Source organism: Crinia signifera, chromosome 3 (assembly GCF_055691185.1).
Source record: "Crinia signifera chromosome 3, ASM5569118v1, whole genome shotgun sequence".
Lineage (NCBI taxonomy): Eukaryota > Metazoa > Chordata > Amphibia > Anura > Myobatrachidae > Crinia > Crinia signifera.
In genome coordinates, this window is record NC_139219.1 from 19,654,023 (window position 1) to 19,679,494 (window position 25,472).

The 25,472-nt window shown below is 46.9% G+C and overlaps 1 protein-coding gene across 2 annotated transcripts in view; it reads left to right on the forward strand.

Moving 5' to 3' along the window:
• Nucleotides 1-3,442: 3,442 nt before the first annotated feature.
• The window catches only part of MDGA1 (MAM domain containing glycosylphosphatidylinositol anchor 1), a 309,099-nt gene continuing 287,069 nt past the window's right edge, over nt 3,443-25,472 (forward strand). Inside the window, exon 1 of one of the 2 annotated variants that reach the window (XM_083175431.1) lies at nt 3,443-4,743. In XM_083175431.1, coding sequence (XP_083031557.1) covers nt 4,674-4,743 — 70 coding nt within the window. In that variant the 5' untranslated portion in view covers nt 3,443-4,673. The remainder of the gene's footprint in view (nt 4,744-25,472) is intronic. The other variant, XM_083175432.1, reaches the window with a different exon arrangement.

The following is a 25,472-nucleotide window of genomic DNA, read 5'->3' on the forward strand; positions in this document are numbered from 1 at the left end:
ACGGTCCAGCGAGAAGACCAAGGACAAATACTTACCGACAATCACATAAACAAGGCAATGTTGGTCCTAGCCTGATGCTTTCATCATTTGGGGTAATTGTTGCTTCTTCTCACGGATAATGGTATATACTATATACCAACAGAAGCAGCACAGCAGCACAGCACACGTTGCAGGGAGGATGAAATGTAATACAGCACAAGCACAGGCCGGACTCAGCCGCCGCACAGTGAGTAATGAATTGTCCTCTCAGCCAGCCACGTTCTCTGTGTTTATTCCCAGCTAACGCATTATGTAAACTGTCATCCACGCAAAGTGGCACGGATGGTGCTACATGCTGCAGATGGGAGCACAGAGACAGGCACGCTCCGACAGGCGCTGGTAATAAGCTCCGCGCACTGCAGTCTGCTTCCCACACGCTGCAATCTGCCTCTCCGCTGACACCTGAGATCATATATTTAAGGGACAACAAAGTCTTAGAAAATACTGACGTCCAACTTATTAGGACACGTCTCCGAATCTTCTAAACTAGTCAAATCTACTTCTGTCTATTACTTCTACGGCCTGGTATCCTGTCGGGAGGACACAGGGACGATGGGCCTTATTCTAGTTCACTCTTTCTGACAAAATCCTTCTTAGATGCACAAAACCATGTGAACTGCAGGTGGGGCAGATGTTACTTGTGCAGAGAGAATTAGATTTGGGTGGGGTTTTACTTCAAAGTGAGATCTATATTGCAGAGTAAAAATAAAGCAGCCAGTATTTACCCTGCACAGAAACAAAATAACTCACCCAAATCTAACTCTCTCTGCACATGTTACATCTTCCCCCTGCAGTGCACATGGTTTTGTCCATCTAAGAAGGATTTGGTCAAAGAGTGAACTCGAATAAGGCCCGATGTCCGGACAGAGCCTGATTCAGATGTGTACGTGGATACAAGTTTTCAGACTGCTGATTTGCTAGTCATTGCAAACAAAGTAGCTGCCCAGAAAAGACTAGAGATCAGAGGCAGCTGCAGCCCCAAACATGTGGTGCATGGGGGATCGCTAAGCACGCGGTGTATCATGTATGTGCTGGATGGATCCTCCGGGGATCAGACGCTGGGAATCGGCACACGACATCTCGCACACTCTTAAGGTGGCCATACACACGCAGATTTATATTCAGATCTGGCTGGTTGGAACAAAACATGGTTATGGATGAGAGCAAATGACAGTTGACCATTTGCTTGGAAATGCTGGAAAACTGACAAACTGTCACTCATCCATAGCCATGTTTTTGTTCCAACCAGCCAGATCTGAAGATAAATCTTACTAGTGTATGGGCACCTTTAAGCCCACCCCTGGTCTCCTGTGAAACTAGCCAATGAGAGTCTGGGGGTGGGCTTAGAAGGAGTGGGGCAGATGTATTGAGCCTTAACAAGAGATACATGCAAAGGTGATAAAGAGAGATAAACATCCAGCCAATCAGCTCTGACTTTTTTCAAACACAGCCTGTAACATGGCAGTTAGTATGTGATTGGCTGGACGTTTATCTCTCTTTATCAGCCTTGCATTTATCTCTTGTTAAGGCTTAATACATCTGGCCCAGAGTGTTTGGGCTTATGCTAATTTCCAGATGCCACGTGACATGATGCTGCCGATCCCGGGAGCTGCAGCCGCCGTTGATAGAGATGCCTGCCGGCGCCACGGTAACTGCATATAAGTGACCATTGAGGGGTTAGGTTATCCTCACTCATGTCAATATTGGGGGGGGGGGTACTATATCGCTTAGTGCACTCTGGGCCTAATTCATGTTTGTAGGGGAAACAAAACAAAGTAACTTTGTGTCTGAAACAGACCATGTTGTAATGCAAGAGGAGCAAATACTGTGATATTTTTACACTTACTGTTGCCCCGTCACACCACACTTGTTGCATCTGCCTCACCTGCTGTCTAGCACGGTTTTGCCCAGTTGTTCATTTCATTACTTGCATGCATGAATCAGGCCCAATGGGATCTTAGTTGGGCTCTGTCTAGTAGTTTTTTTATCTGTAGCAGCCACAGCCCAGTGACATGAGTTCTAGCTGCCGCTGTATTTGTCCTACATGAGAACATTTATTGGGGCAGATGTATTAAGCCTGGTGAAGTGATAAAGTGGAAGGAGATAATGCACCAACCAATCAGCCATGTTTGAAAAATGACAGTTAGCAGGTGATTGGCAGGTGCATTGTCACCTCCAACTTTATCGCTTCACCAGGCTTAATACATCTGCCCCATTATTACCTACTTCAGTGTAGCACCGGCATACATTTAGTATCACCCGCGTATAAGAGCCCCCGCAGCAGGCTCCTCCAAAGGGTATGGGTTGTAGGGTAGACACAATTAAGGTCGACAGTCAACCACTACTGGTTGACAGTCAAAAGGTTAACACGTGGAAAAAGGTAAATATGCATTAGGTCGACATTGTCAAAAGGTCAACACAAGTAGAATGTCGACAAGGGCACGGTCGACATGAGTTTTTCCCCTTTTTTGTGTGTATGTTGACATACAGTAGGTTGACATGGGCACCATATACTGTAAGTATACTGCGTCCCCTCCCATGGCTCACTGCCAATGTACTAATGTACCTAATGTACTATGACCCCCAACCCGGGCCTGTCTAGCTCATGCTAACTGCAGCTCTCTACACCATGGTACATGTCCAGGTGTCCAGGTATAGAGTCCTGCACAGTGGATGGGACAGACTGCAGGAGATGCAGCCCCTGTGTGGGAATTACTCCAAGTGGCTCACAGCATTAGCACATTCTCACTTCTCCAGGTGTCACCAGCCACATGCTCAGGGGAGATATATATATATATATATATATATATATATATATATATATATATATATGTATGTATATGTGTGTGTGTGTGTGTGTACAGTAGGTACACTTCCACAGAGGTACACAATTACACCGCGCAGGCACGCAACCTCCCAATGTCACTGATGCATTAATGATTAATGTGGGGGTGCTCTGTAGATATATATGTGTGTGTGTGTGTGTATGTATGTATGTATATATATATATATATATATATATATATATATCTATATCAGACCATAAATCAGTAGTTGCACAGAATACAGTATATATACAAGTACACACACATTCACATAAACACATGTACTTTATATCTACTGTATACTCAAAACACACACAGATGCACACACATACAGTATGTATCTATCTATAAAACACATATATCTATACACAGTACACACACACAGTACAAGTACCAGCTCCATCCCTGTCTGTGCATTGGCAGCCAGCAGCAGCAGCAGCATTCTGTGCTTGCAGATACAGTAGTGTAGTGTACCCCTGTGCAAGATGCCACCAGATGCCTGCTCACACCTCTCATGGTCCAGACTCTACATATATATATACTGTATACACTGTATGTCTATCAGCCTCACACACAAGCACTCCGAAGAGGGAGAGGAGCAGACAGGCAGCGCTGCCGAGTCCCTGCACGCTGCAGCCAGGAGTGGAATCTCTGAGCCCGACCTTCCTCCAGTGCCCGCAGGATGGATGGATCCTTGGCTGCTCCCTGGCACCTTCCAGCAGCTGTGAGATAGGAGAGAGACAGAGAGCGATAGAGGGAGGAGGAGACAGCGCAGGCAGCAGCTCTCTGCCACTATCCAGGGCTGGATTACCTCTAATTGGTCCTAGGGGAGGCAGGGAATTTGGGCACCAGGCTTTGCCTCCTCTACAACTGAGAGCTTTTAATTGGTCCTCTGTTTTTTCATATAAACTGGAGGGGAACCAGAGAGCAGAGAGGAGGGTACGGGAGCTGGGGAGAGGAGGAGCAGCCAGAAGGAACTTCTCCTCCAGGTTGGAAACATCTGTGGTCCTGGTGCTGAAGGAGATCAGAGAAGCGCCTGATAAAACCCCCGACCCCCTAAAAGTGGATGGACTGTACCCCGGACTGACCGGATTATCAGTATTACCTGGGAGCAGCAGCAGGTGGGTCAGCGGAGCGGAGCCAGCTGGGTGGTAGCGCGGAGCGCAAGAGGAGCTGGACAGAGCGCAGCGCAAGAGGAGCAGAGTGGAGCGCAGCGCGCAGTGTAAGCGCAGAACCTGAGTTGAAGCGGGCACTTGTTGGAGTGGACAAACACCAGAGGGTCTGACACTGCCGGGAAGTACCACTGATCTCACCCTGCGTTTATCCTGCTGGACACCCCCTGGTTGTGCGCAAAACCGCTGGATCCCCCCCAGGGAGAACAGACTATGGTGGAGTGAGGACATCACATGGACTGGTGCTAAAGAGGGCAGGAGGGAGCCGGGCTGCTGATCCCACCCTCTCCCACACCCCCAGCCCTCTCCCACTAGCAGACACATTGGGTGGAGAGGGGGAGAACTTGGCACCACTTCTGCTGGGCACTTCAGCCTGAGTTCAGGGGGCATCTGCCCGTCTTCTAGGAGCTGCTGTGGATACACCGGGTACCGGGAGCTCATCCCCTACCCCTGCCCGTCTGGGTCTGCTTGCTACCGGGATTCCTCTACTTGCACTGAGGACCGCAGGGATCAGCGGATCTGTGCCACCCCTGCAGCCGGCGGAGGCGCGCTGTGCCCGGCTGGGATGCTGGCTGGGTGTCTGCAGGAGGGACCTCTCTCTGGCTGCTGTTGCTGCAGAAGAATCTGATCTATCTGGATGATGGAGGTTTTGTGGATTCTCTTCCTGTCTCTCATACCCAGACCCAGCAGGGGACAAGGAGCCTATGGTAAGAAGGGGAGCAGGGGGTGCAGCCTGATGTCATTGGATTTGGGGAGGATGATGAGGAAGGGGGGGGGGGGGGTGGTGGTGGTGATAAGAGAGACCTCTACATTCACCTCTTGGGCCACATTTCTTGGTACTTTAGTGTCCCCTGGAAAGTACAGTATACAGTCTGCACATAGAGAATATGTGCAATACTGTCACTGTGTGTGTTCTGCATTTCCATTCACAAACCTTAACTATTTGTACACAATGCCCTTTCCTCTGGTTCTGAGGCAGCCACTGTGTATGTATATATATATATATATATATATATATATATATATATATATATATATATATATATATGTGTGTGTATATATATGTATATATATATACATTACTGTACAGTATATACAGCAGGACAGAACATGCAGTCAGGGATGCAACATATTGCAGAGTAATATACTATAGTGCACTGACTGCACTGTCTTGCTCTGCTCTATGGGTAGGACAGAAAGCTACAGTAGGAGACCCTACCAGGAAAAGGATATAATAAATATTAATATACAGTACAATGGATGTGTAATATACAGGACAGGCAGAGCCACATTGTATATACAGGTGGTAAGTGTGAATGTCATAGCTGCATGCTTCTATAGATGGGAGCTCATGATAGAGATATATATATATATATATATATATATATATATATAATTTTTTTTTTCCAGTTCCAGGGCTGTTTATGTCAACAGCTTCCTATACAGAATTGCTTGCAGAGCTTGCACTCTTTCTGCTTCGCAGTGTGGAAATGCACAGCACTGTGTAGATGACTGTCTTGTTACTGACATATATGGATGTTTGGAGCCAGTGCTCATACTGTGTAACGCTCAGTACACCTTCCTGTCTGGGCAGTACCCCTAGACTAGACTAGTAATCATTACCATTCTATTTACCTAGAACTTTATCACTGAACTACAGCACTGAATATCCCCCCATCCTAACGGTGATTCCTGTGGAAGTTTGTCAGCTCTGTAATACTTTTTATTATCATACAGTTTATCCTCAGTTGGATCCAGCATTGTACACACAGGGGAACTGGCAGAGAGATGTTGCTCTGTAGTGAGGACTGAGTATATTACCACTAACCCCACAGCATTCAGTGCAAGAGACATCAGACACAGCAAATGTGGCAATAGAATTCACTCAGTCACTATTATTCCCCGATTGTAGTCTTAAAGGGTTAACACACATCTCCCAGACTTAACCATTTCACCGCCTGTCACCCGGGAGACCTGGATTTATTTTAGGAAATGATGTGAGAGATGAAAGCACCCTCCAAATTCAACATTTTCTACTCACAGCAATCTCAGGAAAGATGCTCAGTGTGGGGGGATATTACTGTACTAGTAAGTGTGCAAATATCAATTCATTGAAGCGTATGGGATCTGCTGCAGTAGGGGAGTACAAGTCTTGTCCAATGTTTATGTAGACAGGGATCAGGAAACTAAAGACAGGGATAAGCCTATGGGTAAGATGACTGCAGGTGCTCTTACAGTAAAAGTGCTACTGTGACAGAGTATTGTATACAAGGATTTGTCGTCGTGTTCACGTGGGCAGACGTCGCTTTCATTTCTAAAAACAAATCCGTATTCTTTTTCGCATTGAGTGCTATACCTTGATAATAGTCTGCTGGTATTATTGTTGTAGGTGTGCATGGAGAGGCTTTTTATAGCCGGTGATTGAAACAGTGACATCTTCAGCCTAAGAGCCGGTACTACACTCCTTTCTAGAAAATCATTCCAAGCAAAAAATACATTGTAAAGTAATACACTTTAGGGATATTATTTTCTTTCTTTCTTTCTTTCTTTCTTTCTTTCTTTCGTTCTTTCTTCCTTCCGCCATTATATCATAACAGCATTACCACATGGGGCCATTACAGTATAGGTCACTGGATACTAACAATCGGGCAGTATTTATAGTGTAGCGTTTTCATACCACATAGATAATTTGTATTTACACATATACAGTACTTCAGACAGGGATTTAATATAAGCCACTAATCCCCAAATGTGACATAACCAGAGAACAGTAAATTAAGATAATTACAGTACCACAATGTATGCATATTATCAAGCAATCCTTCCTCCATAAATGTAGACAGTGATGTGTGTGAGTTTGGCTGTGGTGATGTGTCCAGGTTTGCTGAGAGATATTACTGTATGTTAAACCTCCCTGGTGCTTTCTCCAGGCCGCCTTACCAGTGCTCTCTCCAGTCCCCCTTACCAGTGATCTCTCCAGGCCGCCTCACCAGTACTTTCTCTAGGCTGCCTTACCAGTGCTTTCTCCAGGCCGCCTTACCAGTGCTCTCTCCAGGCCGCCTTACCAGTGCTCTCTCCAGGCCGCCTTACCAGTGCTCTCTCCAGGCCGCCTTACCAGTGCTCTCTCCAGGCCGCCTTACCAGTGATCTCTCCAGGCCGCCTTACCAGTGCTCTCTCCAGGCCGCCTTACCAGTGCTCTCTCCAGGCCGCCTTACCAGTGCTCTCTCCAGGCCGCCTTACCAGTGCTCTCTCCAGGTCGCCTTACCAGTGCTCTCTCCAGGCCGCCTTACCAGTGATCTCTCCAGGCCGCCTCACCACTGCTCTCCCCAGGCCGCCTTGCCAGTGCTCTCTCCAGGCCCCCTTACCAGTGATCTCTCCAGGCCACCTCACCGGTGCTTTCTCCAGGCCGCCTTACCAGTGCTCTCTCCAGGGCCCTTACCAGTGCTCTCACCAAACCACCTCATTGGTGCTCTCTCCAGGCCACCTTACCAGTGCTCTCTCCAGGCTGCCTCACCAGTCCCCGCTCCAGGCCACCTCACCAGGGCTCTTTCCAGACCACCTTACCAGTATTCCCTCCAGACACACATCACCGGCGCTCTCTCCAGGCCACCTCACCAGTGCTCTCTCCAGGCCATCCTAATCAGTCCTCTCTCCATTCCGCCTCACCAGTATTCTCTACAGGCCACCTGACCGGTGCTTTCTCCAGAGCACCTCACCAATATTCTTTCCAGACACACATCACGCATGATTCTCCAGGCCCCCCTCTGCAGACACACCTCACCGGCACTCTCTCTAGGCACACCGGTGCTCTCTCCGGGCACACCCCACTGGCACTCTTTTCAGACACACCTCACTTGTGCTCTCCCCACTGACAAAAATGTAACCGAGCAACACTGCAAATGGGAAGTAATAATGTGCATTATACTGCATGCAGGATAAGAGATGGATGTTGCACTGTGCATATGTAGCATAAGTGCCAAATCCAGACATTATATCAACTATACAGAATAAGATCCGATACTGGGAATTACATCTGATACTGGGAATTGCATCTGATGTATACTTCACACCAGGAATCTGCAGACGGAAATACTCATACATTGAAGAACAATGAATAAATATACAGAGCATATATCCTTGTCCCGCACACATTTCCTCCTTACCGTGGCAGGACAGTGAGTATATGGGTGATAGTGATGTGTGTGATGGACCTGGTGCTAGCAGCCGCAGCACATGGCAGTCTCTGGATGCCCAGCAATCGGCTCAGCAAGTGAGGACACTGAGCCTCTGCTGGGAGAGAGAGGGAGCTGTGTGTACTGAGGATCAGAGGACAATGGAGACTTGTTACACGCTGCACTCTACACACAGACAGAACTACTCTATTCTTCTACCAACCACCGGGGTCCACAGAGGCCTCATGCGAGGTCAGGAATCCCAGGGGCCAGAAATGGTGATTGTGATATGTTGCGACATCATACCACCCTCCCAGCTAGAAGATCGTTCTGTGTATGTCCGTGTACATGTGTAGAAATACATGCATGCAAATAAATATACTCTCTCTCTCACACATGCACAGGTATATGAAGATAGTGAAAGGGGTTTTAGTGCTACACCTACTCAGGTCCTTATTCAGAACTGATCGCAGTACAAATTTGTTCTTAAAATGGGCAACACCACGTGCACTGCAGGTGGGGCAGATGTAACGTGTGAAGAAAGAGTTAGATTTGGGTGAGTTATTTTGTTTCTGTGCAGGGTAAATACTGGCTGCATTATTTTTACACTGCAATTTAGATTTTAGTTTCAACACACCCCACCCAAATCTAACTCTCTCTGCACATGTTACATCTGCCCCAGCTGCAGTGCAACATGGTTTTGCCCATTTTGAGAACAAGTTTGTACTGCGATCAATTCTGAATAAGGGCCGTGTAATAGGTGTAGCACTAAAACCCCAAGGGACTGGCATTAGAACGTTGCGTCCGCCAGCTCCCATTCACTTTAATGCATAATCGGGGCATAAGGATAGCGTACGCCCCGCTATGTTGTTCCACTGCACTCGCCACTCCTAGAGCTGGGGTGCATGTGCTGCGGTATGTGACCCCCCCAGTGTTAGCTCATTCACTCCAACTTGTGACAGGTGGTTTCCTAGGTGTTTTATGGCTGATATGCTTTGTGACAGCCACACCTCTATCTATCTCTCTATCTCTCTATCTATCTATCTATCTATCTATCTATCTATCTATCTATCTATCTATCTATCGCACCACAGAGTGCCAGGCACTGTACTGTAACATGTAACTATGTATTATCTGTGCCCATGTGCAGGGTACATACTGTAGTAACAAGGCTGCAGGGTGAGAGTTGGGACAGGACTATGTTGGCATTACATGTACTACCTGCCGCTGTGTCGGATGCCAGCGCTCAGCACTTAACATGCTCTCCTGTATATCCGTGTCTCTGGGTCAGTCAGATTGCAGCCATCTGGGCTGAACATGTTTGCTGACAGATTATGGTTGTTGGTTTTTGCCTTTGGATTTTTATTTGATCTCATCGTAGGAACAGAACCGTAATCTCAGTGATTGTGCTGTGGGTGTGGACAAGAATATACCAGATACAGTAAAAGGCATATTTACATACGTAATTCCCAGTTTTCAATGCTGCAGCATTCTTCAACCACTGTGCCATGATCTGTTCTGAAGTGCCACCACAGCTAGAGATGCCCACACCAGGTTACAGCCACCGCCACCGGTTCAACTATTATTCACTGGTCTCTTGTTTTCATGTGAGCACCAATGTATTTTAGTTTTGTTTTCTGTGTGGACAAGTGTGATTGTTTGTTTTTCTTCCTATGGGGGCCAATGTTTTTTTCCCTGTGGGGTCTTAGACCCCAAATGCATGAATACTCATATGTTACATTTCACTTTTTACATTTTTTATGTAACTCCCAAAGAGAGAGTGTTTTATATACAGTAGTCTCATCACTGGGGGGAGGGGGCGATTTAGCGGGCGGCGTTTACCTGTTCCCTAGGCTGCGAACACAAGCAGCCTAGCGGACTGGTCCGAATCAGGCCCTTTGTACAGAGAACTTTGAAGAAACCACCTAAATCTGCAATTATTCTATGTTTGAAGCTTCTTCCCAGAGATGAATTCTCACTTGCACGATTGTTCTTCACACCCGCCAGCCCTCGTCAATTATTGAGAAACCAGATAGCAGGCAATTCCCGACTCCCCAGCTTGTAGGTGGCAGATTTAAAGCCTGATCCACCAACATATATTTAATATCTGAAGATTACATACAAGAGTCTGGATGTTGGTGGATCACGGGTCACCATGCACTAGATGAAATTAATGTGGAAGATCCAGCCCAGGTTTTGCAGCATATATATATATATATATAGATATAGATATATATCTATATATATATATATATATATATGATCAAATAGCCTTGATAAAATTCCTTACATAGATACTGTACGTTGTGCGGTATTACGCAGGACGGCCTTGGCTTCCACAACTCATTGTTTCAGTAAAGGTCCAAGGATTTATGGAATTAAATTCCCTTTTTCTCTATATCATTTGCAAACCTGCAGTTTCATTTTGACAGCAATTTCTTGTTCAGCAATCACAAAAATCCCCAAAAAGGTTCAAGCCTTTCAAGAGACAAGCTGAACTTTAATTACTAGGGTGCAAGCAGAAGGAAATGGGTTACATTAATGCAAACACAGTATACAGTAATACCAATATAGAGTGAATTTGCAGACCGGAGGGAAATCTGTAGATAATGGTGGCCTAATAAGGTACTATGGAGAAAAAGCATAGAGTTAGACAGTAAAACTGAACATTGAAAGAGTGTATTGTATTTATTGTAGCAGTAAACATTACGGAGAGTATTATTTAATTTAAAATAGAGTCTAAAAGTTAAAATTGTAGACTCTAAAAATTCCCATCATTCTATAAAATCTTCATACTTTACCAGGTCATTCAAAATCGGAACCTACTGCCCTTTACTGGATTACCACCCATGTAGTACAGACAGCACGCCACTAGAGGGCGCCTGCATGCAGATTTCCTTAGGGTCTGTAGCACTTCACCATGGCATTTTGCTTAAGACACTACTGTAGGAAACTTTGCACTTCCTTTGTATACCGTTATTGAAATGCTACAGTATAATGATGCAGTGTCCATTGATTTTAAAATTATTTATAGCTACTTGGAAAGTTCCACTCGTTCGGCTGCTCTGTAATAATTTAATGGTATTACGACACTGTGGAATGATAGGTGCAGTGATTGAGCAAAGGTATAGTTCATAAATATTTCCCTGTACAGATGAATTAGTCTTTATGGCAGCATTTAACTCACTTAGCTCACCAATTAGATAGATTGCTATCATACGCTCTCAATATCAGTCAATGTGGGGTCATTTGTGACGGGCTTCGATGTATACATCGCAGAAACAAAGTGCATCTGTGCTTCCATGGTGGATGTTGCTGATGTTCCAAGGTGTGATATCTTTACCCGTACATTATCATTATGGAGTGCAAGCTCAGTGGCTGAGCACACTGTGGACAGTGCACTTGATCACTTTGTGATGGCTGTGCTCCAAGTGTTCAGACTGTCACGCGGGGGGGTCTGTGGTTGGCATGTATTTCTTTTTAAAATATATATATATATATATTCTTTTTAACTAAAGGTTTTATGCATAGGAGTGCTGCAGCTTCACCTATCTGCCAATGTGACAATGACTAATGGTTCTGCGCATCGGGAGCCAAGGCACACTGCCTGCACTAGTGTGCAGTGAATTACTGGGAGTTGATACGTGAGACTTTGCACAAGAGGGCAGAGGCTGAGAGGCTTGTGCTGAGCTCTGCTAGGTGGAGCTCATCACATGCTTCTCAGGCCCATGGAGGGCAGCAGCAGCGGTTTCATCATGGGAGGATTTTTAATCAGAGGCAGCACTGAGCCTGTCAGGGTTCTTACAGAGTAAGGTACAAAAGGACAGGCTTTTCATATCGGTCACATTGTTCAGTCTGTGTGCCCAATATACGGGTGCCTGCAGTCATTTGTGACAATGGCCCTTATTCTGGTCGGTGCGGATATATCCGCGTGCGTTCGGGCCGCCGATGTTTTGTGTCTGCGCATGTGCAGAGGCGTCTCTGCGCATGTGCGAGCGGGGCGTACGGCCAAATCCCGCATGATATTTGAACACTCCGAACAGGGGGTGGAGAGGGGCGTGAAGGGCTATTTGGGCTCATTACCATATGCATACGCCCCGCGTTTCATGGGCGTTCCCATGCAAACGCTGGGCGTACGTATGGTAATGCGGCCGTGACGCACATGTAGGGGGCGGACATATCACATCGCCGGATGTCAGCTGCCCGCCCAGATCCCTGCTTTTGCACGGAAAAATGTCCGTGTGGTCTGAGGTTGCGGGAGCTGGTGGACCACTCGGTCCTGCATTCGATGGTCTGCGACCATCGAATGATGGGGGAGGTTCTTTTAGATGGAGGAGGCGTATTCCGTGAAAAATACACGTGCGGTCCGTTCGGACAGCTTCTTACCGCGTACGGACGGAGTTTGCGATCCGTATGGAAGGCGGGGTTTTGCGCGCACGGTCCTGGCCGCATAATCGGATCCGGCTGCACCGATTAGAATAAGGCCCAATGTGCAATCATCTGCATTGCATTGCCCACTAGGCGGTAACACCTACACCCAGGTAAATGCTAATGAAGGACGGAACAGTCATCTTTCCATTCTTTCCGATGTTTACCCAGGATCGGATATGTCGGCCCGACGGGCTGGGTACGCATCGCGTAGTATGTACCCAGCCTAACTGTCATTTTTCAAACACAGACTGTAACATGGGAGGAGCTGATTGGCTGGTACTTTGGGGGTTATTCAGTAAGTGACAAATACCCTGCTCACACGTCCTCGCAGTCCGAGCAATGTAATTGTAACGGGAAATTATGCCAGCTATGTCGCGGGGTTAACCCTGCGGTACTTTATCGCCAGCCACATTATCTCTCTCCAAAGTTTAGTAAACAGACCCTATGGTTTGGAATAATGGGGCAGATGTATTAAGCCTGGTGAAGAGATAAAGTGGAAGGAGATAGAACACCAGCCAATCAACTGTGTTTTAAAAATGACAGTTGGGGTGGTGCACTTCACCAGGCTTAATACATCTGCCCGACAGTTTGTAATGGATTAATGTTTTGAATTGGGAGTGTATTGATAGGTCCTAGATATGTCATTGTAATGGAATAATGTACAGGTTGAGTATCCCTTATCCAAAATGCTTGGGACCAGAAGAATTTTGGATAAAGGATTATTCAGTATTTTGGATTATTTTTATATTTGAATATTTTGGTATTTTGAGGTATCTTGCATTTATGTTGTATAAACACATCGCACACATAAAATAAACACAAATATATTTTATTTGTGTATAACACAAGGATTCAAAACATGAAACAAAGTTTGTGTAAAATCTCAGACACTGAATTTAAATGCCAAGCAATCATGTCCATGTACATATTTAGTACCAGTTACATGTTATTTCCCCAGTAGTGCCAGTTACAGATGTCCCCAGTAGTGCCAGTTACAGATGTCCCCAGTAGTGCCAGTTACATGTTATTTCCCCCAGTAGTGCCAGTTATAGATGTCCCCAGAAGATTTTTAGCAAAAAATAAAAAATAAAGTACATTTTGGAGACTATGGTTTTCGGAATGATTTGGATAACGGATATTTGGATAAGGGATACTCAACCTGTATTGGAGTTGATTCTGGGGTAGATGTATCAAACTATATAGGGGGTAGGGGAACAAAGCAATCAGCTCCAAACTATTACAGTATATTCAAACCCAGCATGTGACATGACAGTTAGGGGCCGACCAGCTGGTACTGTATCTCTGTCAGCTTTTTCTCTCTCCAAGACTAAGTACACAGACCTCTGTGTTGGTTAATTGATAGCAGATGACAGGTTGCTATGGGATTTTTCCTCACTTTATCTGTTTTTGAAAATTTTATACATCTCCTATCAGTGTGGTCGGTCCAAAGCTGGTGTAAATAACCGTCCACCGGAGGTATAAGTGCAGCAATGGTCTTCAGATGAAATACTGTAGCGAATTTGTCTTTTTTTCCAAGCCAGGAGTAATTATCCAGGGGTAAAATGGTAACTGATTCCAAGGACCGGATGATGTACGTCCCAAGGGGTTGGTTCGGACTACAATCCAGGGTTCTGTGTAAAGGCCCCCATACATAGAGCCGACTTGTCCTAAGGACAAGTCGGACCCAATTCTCCTCCGGAAGGCTCACATGCGATTAGGACTTGAGGTGCCATTTTTGACATGTGATAAATCGCATGCGATTTATCACATGTAAAAAAAAAATAATAACAGGGAGCTGCAGGGCGGTGAGGAGCAGTGGGGGCGGGCGGCTGGGGAGGAAGCAGTGGGGTCGGGCAGTGGCTGCTCTCAAATGAGTGGCCGGCTGGGGAGGAAGGAGTGGGGCAGCAGCGTTAATCAGACTCACTACTGTGTCCAGCGCCGCAGCGGGCGGGCAGCGGCGGCTATTACATCTTCAAAATAATGTGTCAAATAACTCTCCGGCTTTTGATTGGCTGAGATAGAGCACTCTCAGCCAATCAGCGGCCGCAGAGGGAGGCCACTGATTAGCTGAGAGTGCTCTATCTCAGCCAATCATTAGCCGGGCAGTCATTTGACATGCTATTTTAAAGTTGTAATTGCCGTGGCTGCTGCCCGCCCCGCTACGGCGTTGGACACAGTGAGTGCACACTGATGATGATTCTGGTCACCGCCGCCCGCCCCAGCACTGCGCCCGCCCCAGCACTGCGTCCACCCCACCGATTGCGAGGGATCTTATGTCCCGCCGGTCCGACCCCTGGGGCCGGGTCATGAAGAAACTATTTGGTTCGATTTAACGGGCCGATTGATCGCAATCGGCCGAAATCGGACCAAATCGTCTTGATGTATGCCCACCTTAAGGAAGACGGTGTCCAAGCAGCTCCCTGACGCTTTACGCTACAATAGTGGGTAGCTGTCTGTTCAAAGGCTGGATAGATATATATATATATACCCAAATTGTGTAGGTTGGTCATGTGACCCACACAATTTGGGTGAAAACAGGCCAAATCGCACCAGTGTATGGGGCCTGTAATGTTTTCTCTTATGTTGTGCAGAATAATAAGTTGACAGAAACAAACTATTTTGTGTCCTACAAAGGAAATGTTCATCTTTTAAACTGATGACGTCCTGAATGAGCAGAAAAGCAGCCAAAAATAACCTTTAATGGGGCCGGATTACAGCAGGACAAATTGCGGCAGCACATAGTGGATGTACAGATGGAGCAGATCTCATTTGAGCTGCTTTTTGTGATGCAATCGCAGCCAGCTGCTGTCCGCCAACAGAAGGGGGCGCGCACTCACGTGCTCTGTTTTGTAGGAGGCTGTAGCAGCCCTCCGCCCGGCTCTGCCCCTCTGCCCCAGCCTGCCCTCATGACATCCTGCGATCGGGCAGGCTGGCTGACGGCTGCTCCATCGATATATTGGAGTTAATATCCGGATGGTGCAGCTAATAAGCCCCCCAGTGGCTGGCAGCATCAGAATTGCGCAGCATTATTCCACTTGCAGTATAAGTGACTGTGCCGGCTCCCCTTCCCCTAATTGTGCACAAATCAGTCTTTATTTGTGAGAAACGAGGCGGTTTTGCGGAATAAAATGACTTTTTAAGCACCGGTCCTGCTGTTTTACTACACTAGAATAAATGTGTTTGTTTTTCACAGTTGCAACCAATCGGGCGCAGTCATCATTAGCAGCTTCCCCGTCACCGCTATATCCACCTTTACGCTTGCACCAGGCACTGCCCAGACCCTTGCAGGAGGCAGCGGCTGAGACTTTTGGGCTTATTTGTGACCGTTTGCGATCACACGCCCATTGCAATGTTAGTGCTGTAATCACGAGCAGAGTATTTGAGCCTTAGCTTCTGGTCATACGCACTTGTATCTGTCTATACTCATATATTTGGCTTGGAGAGTCTGGCACAGTGGCAAAGGCAGGATTCTAGAGACTGGGGGGGGGGGGGGGATTCAAATGCCATCCACAATTTCCCACCCTGTGAAACATTGGAGCAAGCGCAGGAGTCTGAGGAAGGGGTGATACATTATTAATATATTACACTATAGAAGTTCTATAGTATCTACTGTATCAAACATTTACACAAATATAATAGAACCATTTTTGCACTTTCTAAGCTCACATACTCCCGCCTCATGGTAAGGCTCCTGTCTCTTCTTCCTGGTAGCTGCTCTCTGGTCCGGTGTACTGATTGAGGACTGCACACATGGCAAATAGTAAAAGAAGCTGCTACCACTGGGTATGTGCAGCAGCTCCGTACTGTTCATTAACTGCATAATGTGATAACCGATCTAGTAACACAAAAACAGGGGGGTTTCCGGGCAATTAGAAACCCCCCAAAAGACATTCCTCCCTTCCCCAGTTCTGGAGCAGCCACGCTGTGTCTGGATGTAAACCCCGCATCCTCCTCATCACTGAAAGCAGTTATATGCTCACATATGCTATGTTCCTCTCCTGTTCCGAGCTCTTAATTCAGTTCATAAGTTTAACGCCAGGGCCGTAAAAGACCAGGGGCCAGATGTACTAAGCTTCAAAATATAAAATGGAGAGTGATAAACAGCCAGCCAATCAGCTCCTGCCTGACATTTTTCAAACACAGTCTGTGACATGGCAGGCAGGAGCTGATTGGCTGTCTGTTTATCACTCTCCATTTTATCACTTTTGAAGCTTAGCGCATCTGGCCCCGTGCTGGTTATTCAGGATTGAACTTTTGCCCGGAGCCTTTTCACATTTATTGTAGTTAGGGGCATAGATCATGTGCACATGTCCATGTGTAGGCAAGTGGCCATCTAACAGTACCACAGAACAGGGATGTGCGGTTCCCACATTACGGCCTTCTGTGAATTCAGGTTTTTGCTTTTATCTTGTGTTTTTTTTTCATATATCTTTATCTAACACCTGCTTTCTGCCATGTGCTCCGTCTGTGCCAATTTGTACAATGATGTGAGCCAGCTAAAGAGTATACATCTGCTAAAGGGGGTGGCAGCCATTTTGTGGGCTGGACCAATAGTGAATGCAGCCTATCGGCTCACTCAGAACCAGTGACATCACTAAATCCATAGATAACAGAGAGTGAGGGTGCCTAGGTGTCCGGGAGACTCCTGGATTTCAGTGTGGTCTCCTAGACTCCTGGAACAACGTTGCGCCCTCCTGTATCCTGCCTACTTCCCCTTTGAATTGTGTGGTGTAGGGGCCTTATGAGGTGATCTATGGTGAATGACATCATTATGTGTCCGCTCCAGAGGAGAAGCTGCAGCACGGTCCGACTCCAAAACTCAGAGGGTAGCCACACCACTACCAGTGAGTCATAGTGGAATGGCAGTTGGTGTCGTTCCCTATTTGAACTGTGCTGCAGCGCCCCCTCTAGAGAGTCCACTGATTCCCTGTATTGTATGATCAGTGCACAGTGTGGAGGCGGAGCCATAATGATGCTAACGGCATCTTGCCTGCACTTGCCACTTGAACCAACCCAAAACTAGGAACATAGAAGAGAACATAGACCTGTTGGCATTTGGTCCATTTCTCCGCATTGATGCCCGAGGCCCATGCTCTGTAATGGGTAACAGTTCTTTCACAGCCTGAAAATGGTTAACCAAGCATACATTTCATACCGGTTCCATTACCATGCACACATCCATATGCTGCTCATCTCATAAATATAATTGCCGTAAATATCCCGGCTCTGTCACGTTGCTTATCTGCTGACATAAATTCCTCTGGCACGCAGAGCGGGCGCCCTGGTGTCACCACGTGGCCCAGGCGGCAGATGGTGGATGCAGAACGCCGTAGCGTACAGATCTCTTAACTGCTCGGTGCCTGCTCGGCTCTGTAACTATAGATTTATAGAGAATTACAAGCGAACCGCAGCGACGAGCCCAGGAACGCATAAATTACACCAATAAATACATCTGAGAGAGGGGGAAGAAAAAAAAAACAGGGCGTGCGTGACATCCAAAAATGAAAGTAATATGGAGGAATAATATTGTCTTTCTTAATTCATGCAGCAGCCGGGATCAGAATTAAAATCAATTCTAGCGAGAAATCCTGCTAGCCGGAAGGCTGCGTGGCGGGATACAAGGAACGTATCGCCTATGTGGGTTTGTGGGCTAGGGATATTAACCCAGAGGAAAGGTGCGGGAAGTCGGTCAAAGGGAGTTTAATCCACATACTCCCCCGATCTGACGAAGGTCACTAGCCGGCAGAAACATTGCGGAATGCTGCTCAATGCATAATGGATTGAGGTGGTGATTCTGGTTGGTTTGCAAAAGCAAAATCTCTCTCTGATGGACAAAACCATATGCATTGCAGGTGGGGCAGAGGTAACACGTGCAGAAAGAGTTACATTTGCGGGAGTTGTTTTGTTTCTGTGCAGGGTAAGCACTGGCTGCTTTATTATTACACTGCAATATAGATATCCGTTTGAACACACCCCACCCAACTCTCTCTGCACGTTACATCTGCCCCATCTGCAGTGCAGCATGGTTTTGTCCATTAAAGGAGTTTGCATTTGCAAAACAACTAGAATCATCCCCCAAGCCTCACCTGTGGTCAAAGTTCTTTGTGTGATTTGTGTAAATTATAAACCAATACATAGACCTAACCCTTTCCCCCTACACCCCAGCAGCTTAACCCTAATTCCCTGCCCCCCATCCACAGCCTAACCCTAACCCTCTCTACTAGTGTCTAACCCTTATCCCCTTACCTTACCACCAATCTACAGCCTTCTACACCCTAATGGTGGGTACACACTAGGCGATTGATTCCCGGCATTTAGGACATTACTAACTATACCGGCGGTGCAGTGATAGTCACAATATAATGCATACGTGCTGGCCGATATCAGTAACAATATCGGTCAGTGACATCACCATGCCCCCCCCCCCCCCGTCCCGCTCTATACATACAGTTGTTGACTAGATAGTGAAGATTGAGCTGCATGTACAAACCATGGAGGGGAGGGGGGTGTCATTAGCGATGCACGGTAGCGTTAATGATATTGAGCGTACACACTGGCCGATATGCACGCAATATCGTCAACAATAGTGATATCGTCCATATTGTTTGGAAAATAACGCCCAGGGTGTACACCATACGCCCCCCATCCCCATTGGTGCCTAATTTTCGGTTCCCTACAAGCAGCGATTGATTTGTACAGCGCCGTTACAGATCATGCGATGTCTGTGGCGCTAAAGAACGAAAATATGACCCAGTAATGTGGCAGCAATAAGACCAGAGAATATAGTTCCCCCAAATCCCTGGGCCGCAGGAGGGTGTCTGTCCCCCTCTCCCTTCCCACCAGGTACTAGAACCCCTCCCTGCATCTTCTGCAAAGTGTAAATCTTCCAGATAATACGGCGCATACTGAAGGGTGGTTGTTAAAGGGCTGAGCGCTTTCCGTATTACAATAAGGCTGGTTCGCCGCACATTATTCAGGCCAGTTGTATGAGGATATAAAGGTTGATGAGGTCTTACAAGGACAGACATTAATTACACCACCATGGTGCATTGTAAATAGGGGGCTGGTTATCAGATAAGATTGGGAGATTCAGTTCCGCTCAATGCATAAACATAGACAGAACGAAATCCGCTTTTTCTTGGAGTTGTGTCTCAGGGGGAGAGAGATCATTTTGGCCCTTATTCTGATTGACGCGTACTTTACCGCATACTTTCGGATCGCGTATTTACGGCGTCTGCGCATGCGTGGAGAACGCCACGCGCATGTGCCACGCCTTGACTCCGTACCAGTTCGGCCAAATCCCGTCCAAAACTGTTCCCCGCAATCAGTCGGGAAATATGGGCGTATTATGGGCGTCATGCGGAATGACACATGGGCGTAGTTTCAAAGTGGGCAAAACGGGGCGGAAACATGGGCGGATACGGGGGAGTACACTTATGTTGGGGGGCGTACATTCGGATAGCACTCCGAATGCACGCGATCAAAAAGGGCAGAAATGTGCGGTGTCCACAAGTGTACTATTGCTTTGCGGACACCACTCGTTCATGCGGTAGGCGAACGTACCGCCTAATGACTACAAGCATTAACACCTGAACCAAATAGAATCTACTCCTTTACTCATTACTCACTAATAGGACGCTTGTCAGTGCTTTAATTGAAACCATTGCTGCTTCAAGGAAACCTTAGTAATCCCCCACATATGCTGTACTTGTCACACACTTAAAAACTGCTAACAATGGACATGACTGAATATTAATACTATCAATACACATGTGTATTCGACATGTACTCATGAAACCACACATTTTTGGTAAAGTTAACAAATTTATTTGTATACATGTCACAGTCAATGCCACTGTGATGCAATGACCAAAAAATACAAAATCCAAAAAATAAACAACATGGCAGGAATGTGCCAAAATAAATAATAATACAAAACAAATATAATTGCACACAGATGGACTCCAGCACCTCCTATGTGCCACTGCACATGCAGCCAGTGGGAAATGAGGATGCTGCTGGCCCTTCTACAGCAGGGCAACCTGCACCTGACCATTCTACAGCAGGGCAACCTACACCTGGCCCTTCTGCAGCAGGCCAACCTGCAGCTGGCTCATATGCACCATCAGCAGAATTGTTTGGAACACAACCGGGGACTTCACAAGATAGTACCATGGCCATCACTTCAAGTACAGCTGACAGTAATGGCAGGCAAAAGAGGGCAACAGGGGAACCAAAAAGGACATATGAAGCAAGGGCTCATCTGGTTACCCTCAGCACGTGATTGGACACAAGAAGCTGACACACACAGCACAATGGAAGATTTGGGACCACATAACGGTGGAGATTAATGCAGCCACAAGTTCATTTGCGACCACGTTTGGCCTTGGTAGGCTCCTTGGCCTGTGCAGCAGCTCTTCGGCCACGGCCAGATGCTGGGGCAGGTGGAGCAGATGATGTTGAGGGGTTGGCTGGTCTACCCCTCCTGCCAGCAGGGAGTGTTGCCGGTGGTAATGCACCAGAAACGGATGACATTAGGACCCTGTTGCTGGTAACCAGCTCCACCATAAGCTCATTATGGTGGAGGAGGAGATCATTTTGGCGGGTGGCTTGCTCGGCCAGCACCTGAGCACTTGCAGCCATGGCCTGATGTGACTCAGCCATGGCCTGCATGCTCGCAGCGATGGCCTGCTGGGTGCTGACCAAGCTCGCCAGGATCTCCTCGGTCCTACGCATCCGTTCTGATGCCAAGTCTCCCTGCTGGTTGATGTCCCCAAGCATGTTGGCCAAGGCGGCCAAATCGGCTTGGGCCGATGGCTGCTGCTGCACAGGCCTACCCCTGGGGCCAGGTGGCACGGACTCCTCCACCTCCTGAGCAGAGTCGTCACCAAGCGGTGGGGTGTCTGTGGAAAAAGATAAACACAATTAGGAGACATTCTAAGATAATTACTTGCACAAGTTTATGGCATGACCAATATTTACCTTCCAGAAAAGACGCAAACACTTCAGCTGGGGCCTCGCTATCCATCGTGCTCACCCCCCTGATCTCCTCAACTGATATACAGCTCTCGGCCATCAACTCCAGGGGGGTGAGCTCTAGCCCTGATGGCATGGGCCCGGCCCCAGATGTCTGGCTGTGTTCCCACCGCTTGGTCATCTTCCTCTTCAGGTTGGTTTTGAAGTCCTGCCACCTGCAATGTAAGTTGACATATTAATACATGTCACTCCAGATGTTAGCTGTTGCAGCCATTGCTCTGTGCTACATATTACGACATGTGATTAATGTCCAAAAGATAATATTACATGCAACTATGATATCAACCGTTACAATAGACATTCACAATCACCCTACTGAAACTCTCACCAAAATAACATGGCAATAATGTCTGTGTATCGTAACAACCTCACGGGCCATTTGCAAAATCCATCTAAGCATCAATTCAATCATTACTTGGCTATTACTGGGCACATGTATCACAAAACAACTTGCCTCTTCTTCACATGGTCCATCTCACGAACTTGTGGCGCTACTTCATTAATCTCTGCCGTTATCTGTTCCCAAATCTTCCATCTGCGTGTGTGTGTCAGCTTCTCCGATGGACACTCAATCCAATCACGTGCTCGGGGAACCAGGATGGCAAGCTCCTGTGCTTCATATGCCTTATTTTTTTTTGGTGGTTCCTCTGTTGCCCTGGCTCTCCCCTTGCCACGTCCTTGGCCACGCCCCCTGTCACGTGTCGCTGCACTTGAAGTGCTGGCCATGGTACTACCTTGTGAAGTCCCCGGTTGTGTTCCAAACAATTCTGCTGATGGTGCATATGAGCCAGCTGCAGGTTGGCCTGCTGCAGAAGGGCCAGGTGTAGGTTGCCCTGCTGTAGAATGGTCAGGTGCAGGTTGCCCTGCTGTAGAAGGGCCAGCAGCCTCCTCATTACCCACTGCCTGCATGTGCAGTGGCACATAGGTGGTGCTGGAGTCCAGATGTTCAAAAAGGTGCTGCAGCTCTGGGTCCACCTCTGGTTGTGATCCAGACATGTTAGCAACAACATTGTCACCTTCTAATACACCTTTATATACTGTTTGTGTATCCTGTTTGGCGGACATCAGCGGCAGCTGCGTTCCGTGCGTGAGCGTACGTCGCTGTTTTTTCGCGCCGCATACGGTGGCGGAAATTCCATTGTGTAAAACCTGGCGAAAGTTCTACATGAAATACTGGTCACCAATGCTAACATTGCATAGAATCTTCTGATACACCTGTGACTATTGCACAATACACATGCTATTTGCTAGCATGACATGACATTTGATTCATGACTACTGTGGTATTGTGGCGTTTGATTGCAAGCTAAAAGTAGCCCAATCCCTTAGATAATCCAGGCCACAAGTCATGCAATACTCATCTCTACTGTTATAGACCACACATGTGAGAGGCCTATAAATAGTGACTTGCTGCTAGAATCATTTGTCTCCAGATCTGGACTTGTCAGGGTCTAAGGTAAGGTCTTCCATGCTCCTTGTAGATATGATATCCATTAACAATGTAAGTGTATGAATGTATGCACCATTGCCTCACTGACTACAGATTGTTGGGCCAGCAAAGTGCGTGTATCATTATTGCAACATGTCACATGTTCACTATTTCACTCACAGGTCTTAAACCTGTGTGGGTTCATCTATTGCAGGACAACATGTCCCAGCAATAGATGAAATGTCTCATAGTACATGATGTCGGCAAAAAATGCTGACACCTTTATCTGTGTGTTTAGTACGGTGTGTATTGAGTTCATATTATTGTTACATCATTATAGAGTCAAATGGATCTGCGGGATTTCACGGGGCGGCCATCTATTGTACGTATTGAAGCCTACAGATCTATTTGTAGTGGGATATGGCCATTATGTGCATAGGTGCATCAGTATTTATGTTCATTTCTTTATAGGTTGCTGAAGCAATGATGCGCTACATGGAGAGGAGGCTAAGGGCACTTGCGGCTCTCCCCACTCGTCGCCCAAGGAGGCCAGGACGTGCTAGAATCTATCGCACACGGGTGACTCTGTTTGCTATGCCCGATGATGAGGTACTTACTAGGTACCGGTTACCGCCACATGTAATTCTGGATCTGCTCACGTTAATTGAGAGCGATCTGGAACCTCTACACGGGATCACGACAGCAATTCCGCCTCACACACAGCTGCTGGCGGTGTTGCATTTCTGCGCCTCAGGATCATTCCAACAAGTAGTGGCAGTACTTGCTGGAATATCTCAGCCGGCCTTCTGCCGAATCCTGAGGCGTGTGACGTCGGCCATGTTCAGGCGCAAGGGGCACTTCATGGCCATGACATTTGCCACCGAGACCCTGCGCAGAAGCCAGCAGGCCTTCCATCAAATTGCTGGCTTCCCTAATGTGATAGGGGCTGTGGATGGCACCCATGTACCATTTGTGCCTCCATCTCGAAGTGAGAAGATATATAGGAACCGCAAATTGTTCCACTCACTGAACGTGATGGTGGTATGTGGCCCATCCATGGAAATTCTCGCCTTCAACTCGAAGTTTCCCGGAAGTGCCCATGACTCTCATGTCATCCGACAAACCGGGATATGGCAAAGACTACAAGAGCTGGAAGGCCGTGATGCGTGGGTTCTGGGTGACTCCGGTTACCCATGTACGCCCTGGCTACTTACGCCGTACAGCTCCCCACCACCGGGCCCACAGGAGGCATTCAATCGGGCGCATGTTGCCACCAGGCAAGTGGTGGAGCGCTCAATTGGCCTTTTAAAAGGTCGATTTAGAGTGCTCCACCGCACTGGTGGTGACTTACAATATGCGCCTCAAATGGTGTCGAGGATCGTGGGCCTGTGTATATTTTTCCACAACATTGCTGTGCGGCGTGAGATACCCTTTGATGAGTGGGAGGTACCATCTGAGCCGCAAGATCCGCCCATGCGCCCATCCCGCGCCCCTGAATGCCGGAGGGGATACCAGCTGCGGGACTCTGTGGCGCAAAGATACTTCAGGTACATGTTATCGAGTTGACAGAACACACCAATTTTATTAAAAATCACCCCTTCAAATAAGGACAGTGTGTTAGTTGTCAGTGTTACAAAACGAAAATTAGCCAGCCTGCCCTCCTAATGGCAAAGAAATAGGAGATATTTATCATATGTGCTTAGTTTTGGGGGAAGTTCAATATAGGTGCTCATTATTATACCTTGTACAAGGGATCTTATGTGTTTGTTATATCTTCATTATTGTAGTTGATACTATCCCTGATGACTGGTGAGTACATTGATTTATTCTCTAATGTGTTGGGGATTTTTTCCTGTGTTGATGTATGATTTGTTTGCAGATATATATATATATATATATATATCTATATATATGATATTTGAATTTATTAACATGTTTCAACATTTCAAGGAGCAGGCAGCCAGGCAGCCAGGCACCCAGGCAGGCAGGCAGGCAGGCAGGCAGGCAGGGCTGGTGTATAATGCTGGTCTCAGGATACCTGCAAGTATGTGTATGTGTCTTTTAAACATAAATGTACGCATACACATAGATGCATAGAGTAAGTAATGCTAACTACAGCTATGCGTTGCTAAGCTATAGCACGCGTTGCTTGGCGGAGCGAGGCGTCATTGGATTTGCTAAGTGCATACACACTGTGTTTTATATATATCAGATTTGTTCATTGCCATACATCAGCACTACTGTTTTGAAGGCATGCGAATTTGTCACCATTTGTGTTGGCGCAGAGACGCTGTTCATGTAAAGATGAACAATAAAGTTATTAACACAAATAACTGTGATAAACCAATGCCACCACCTGATTGGTTGA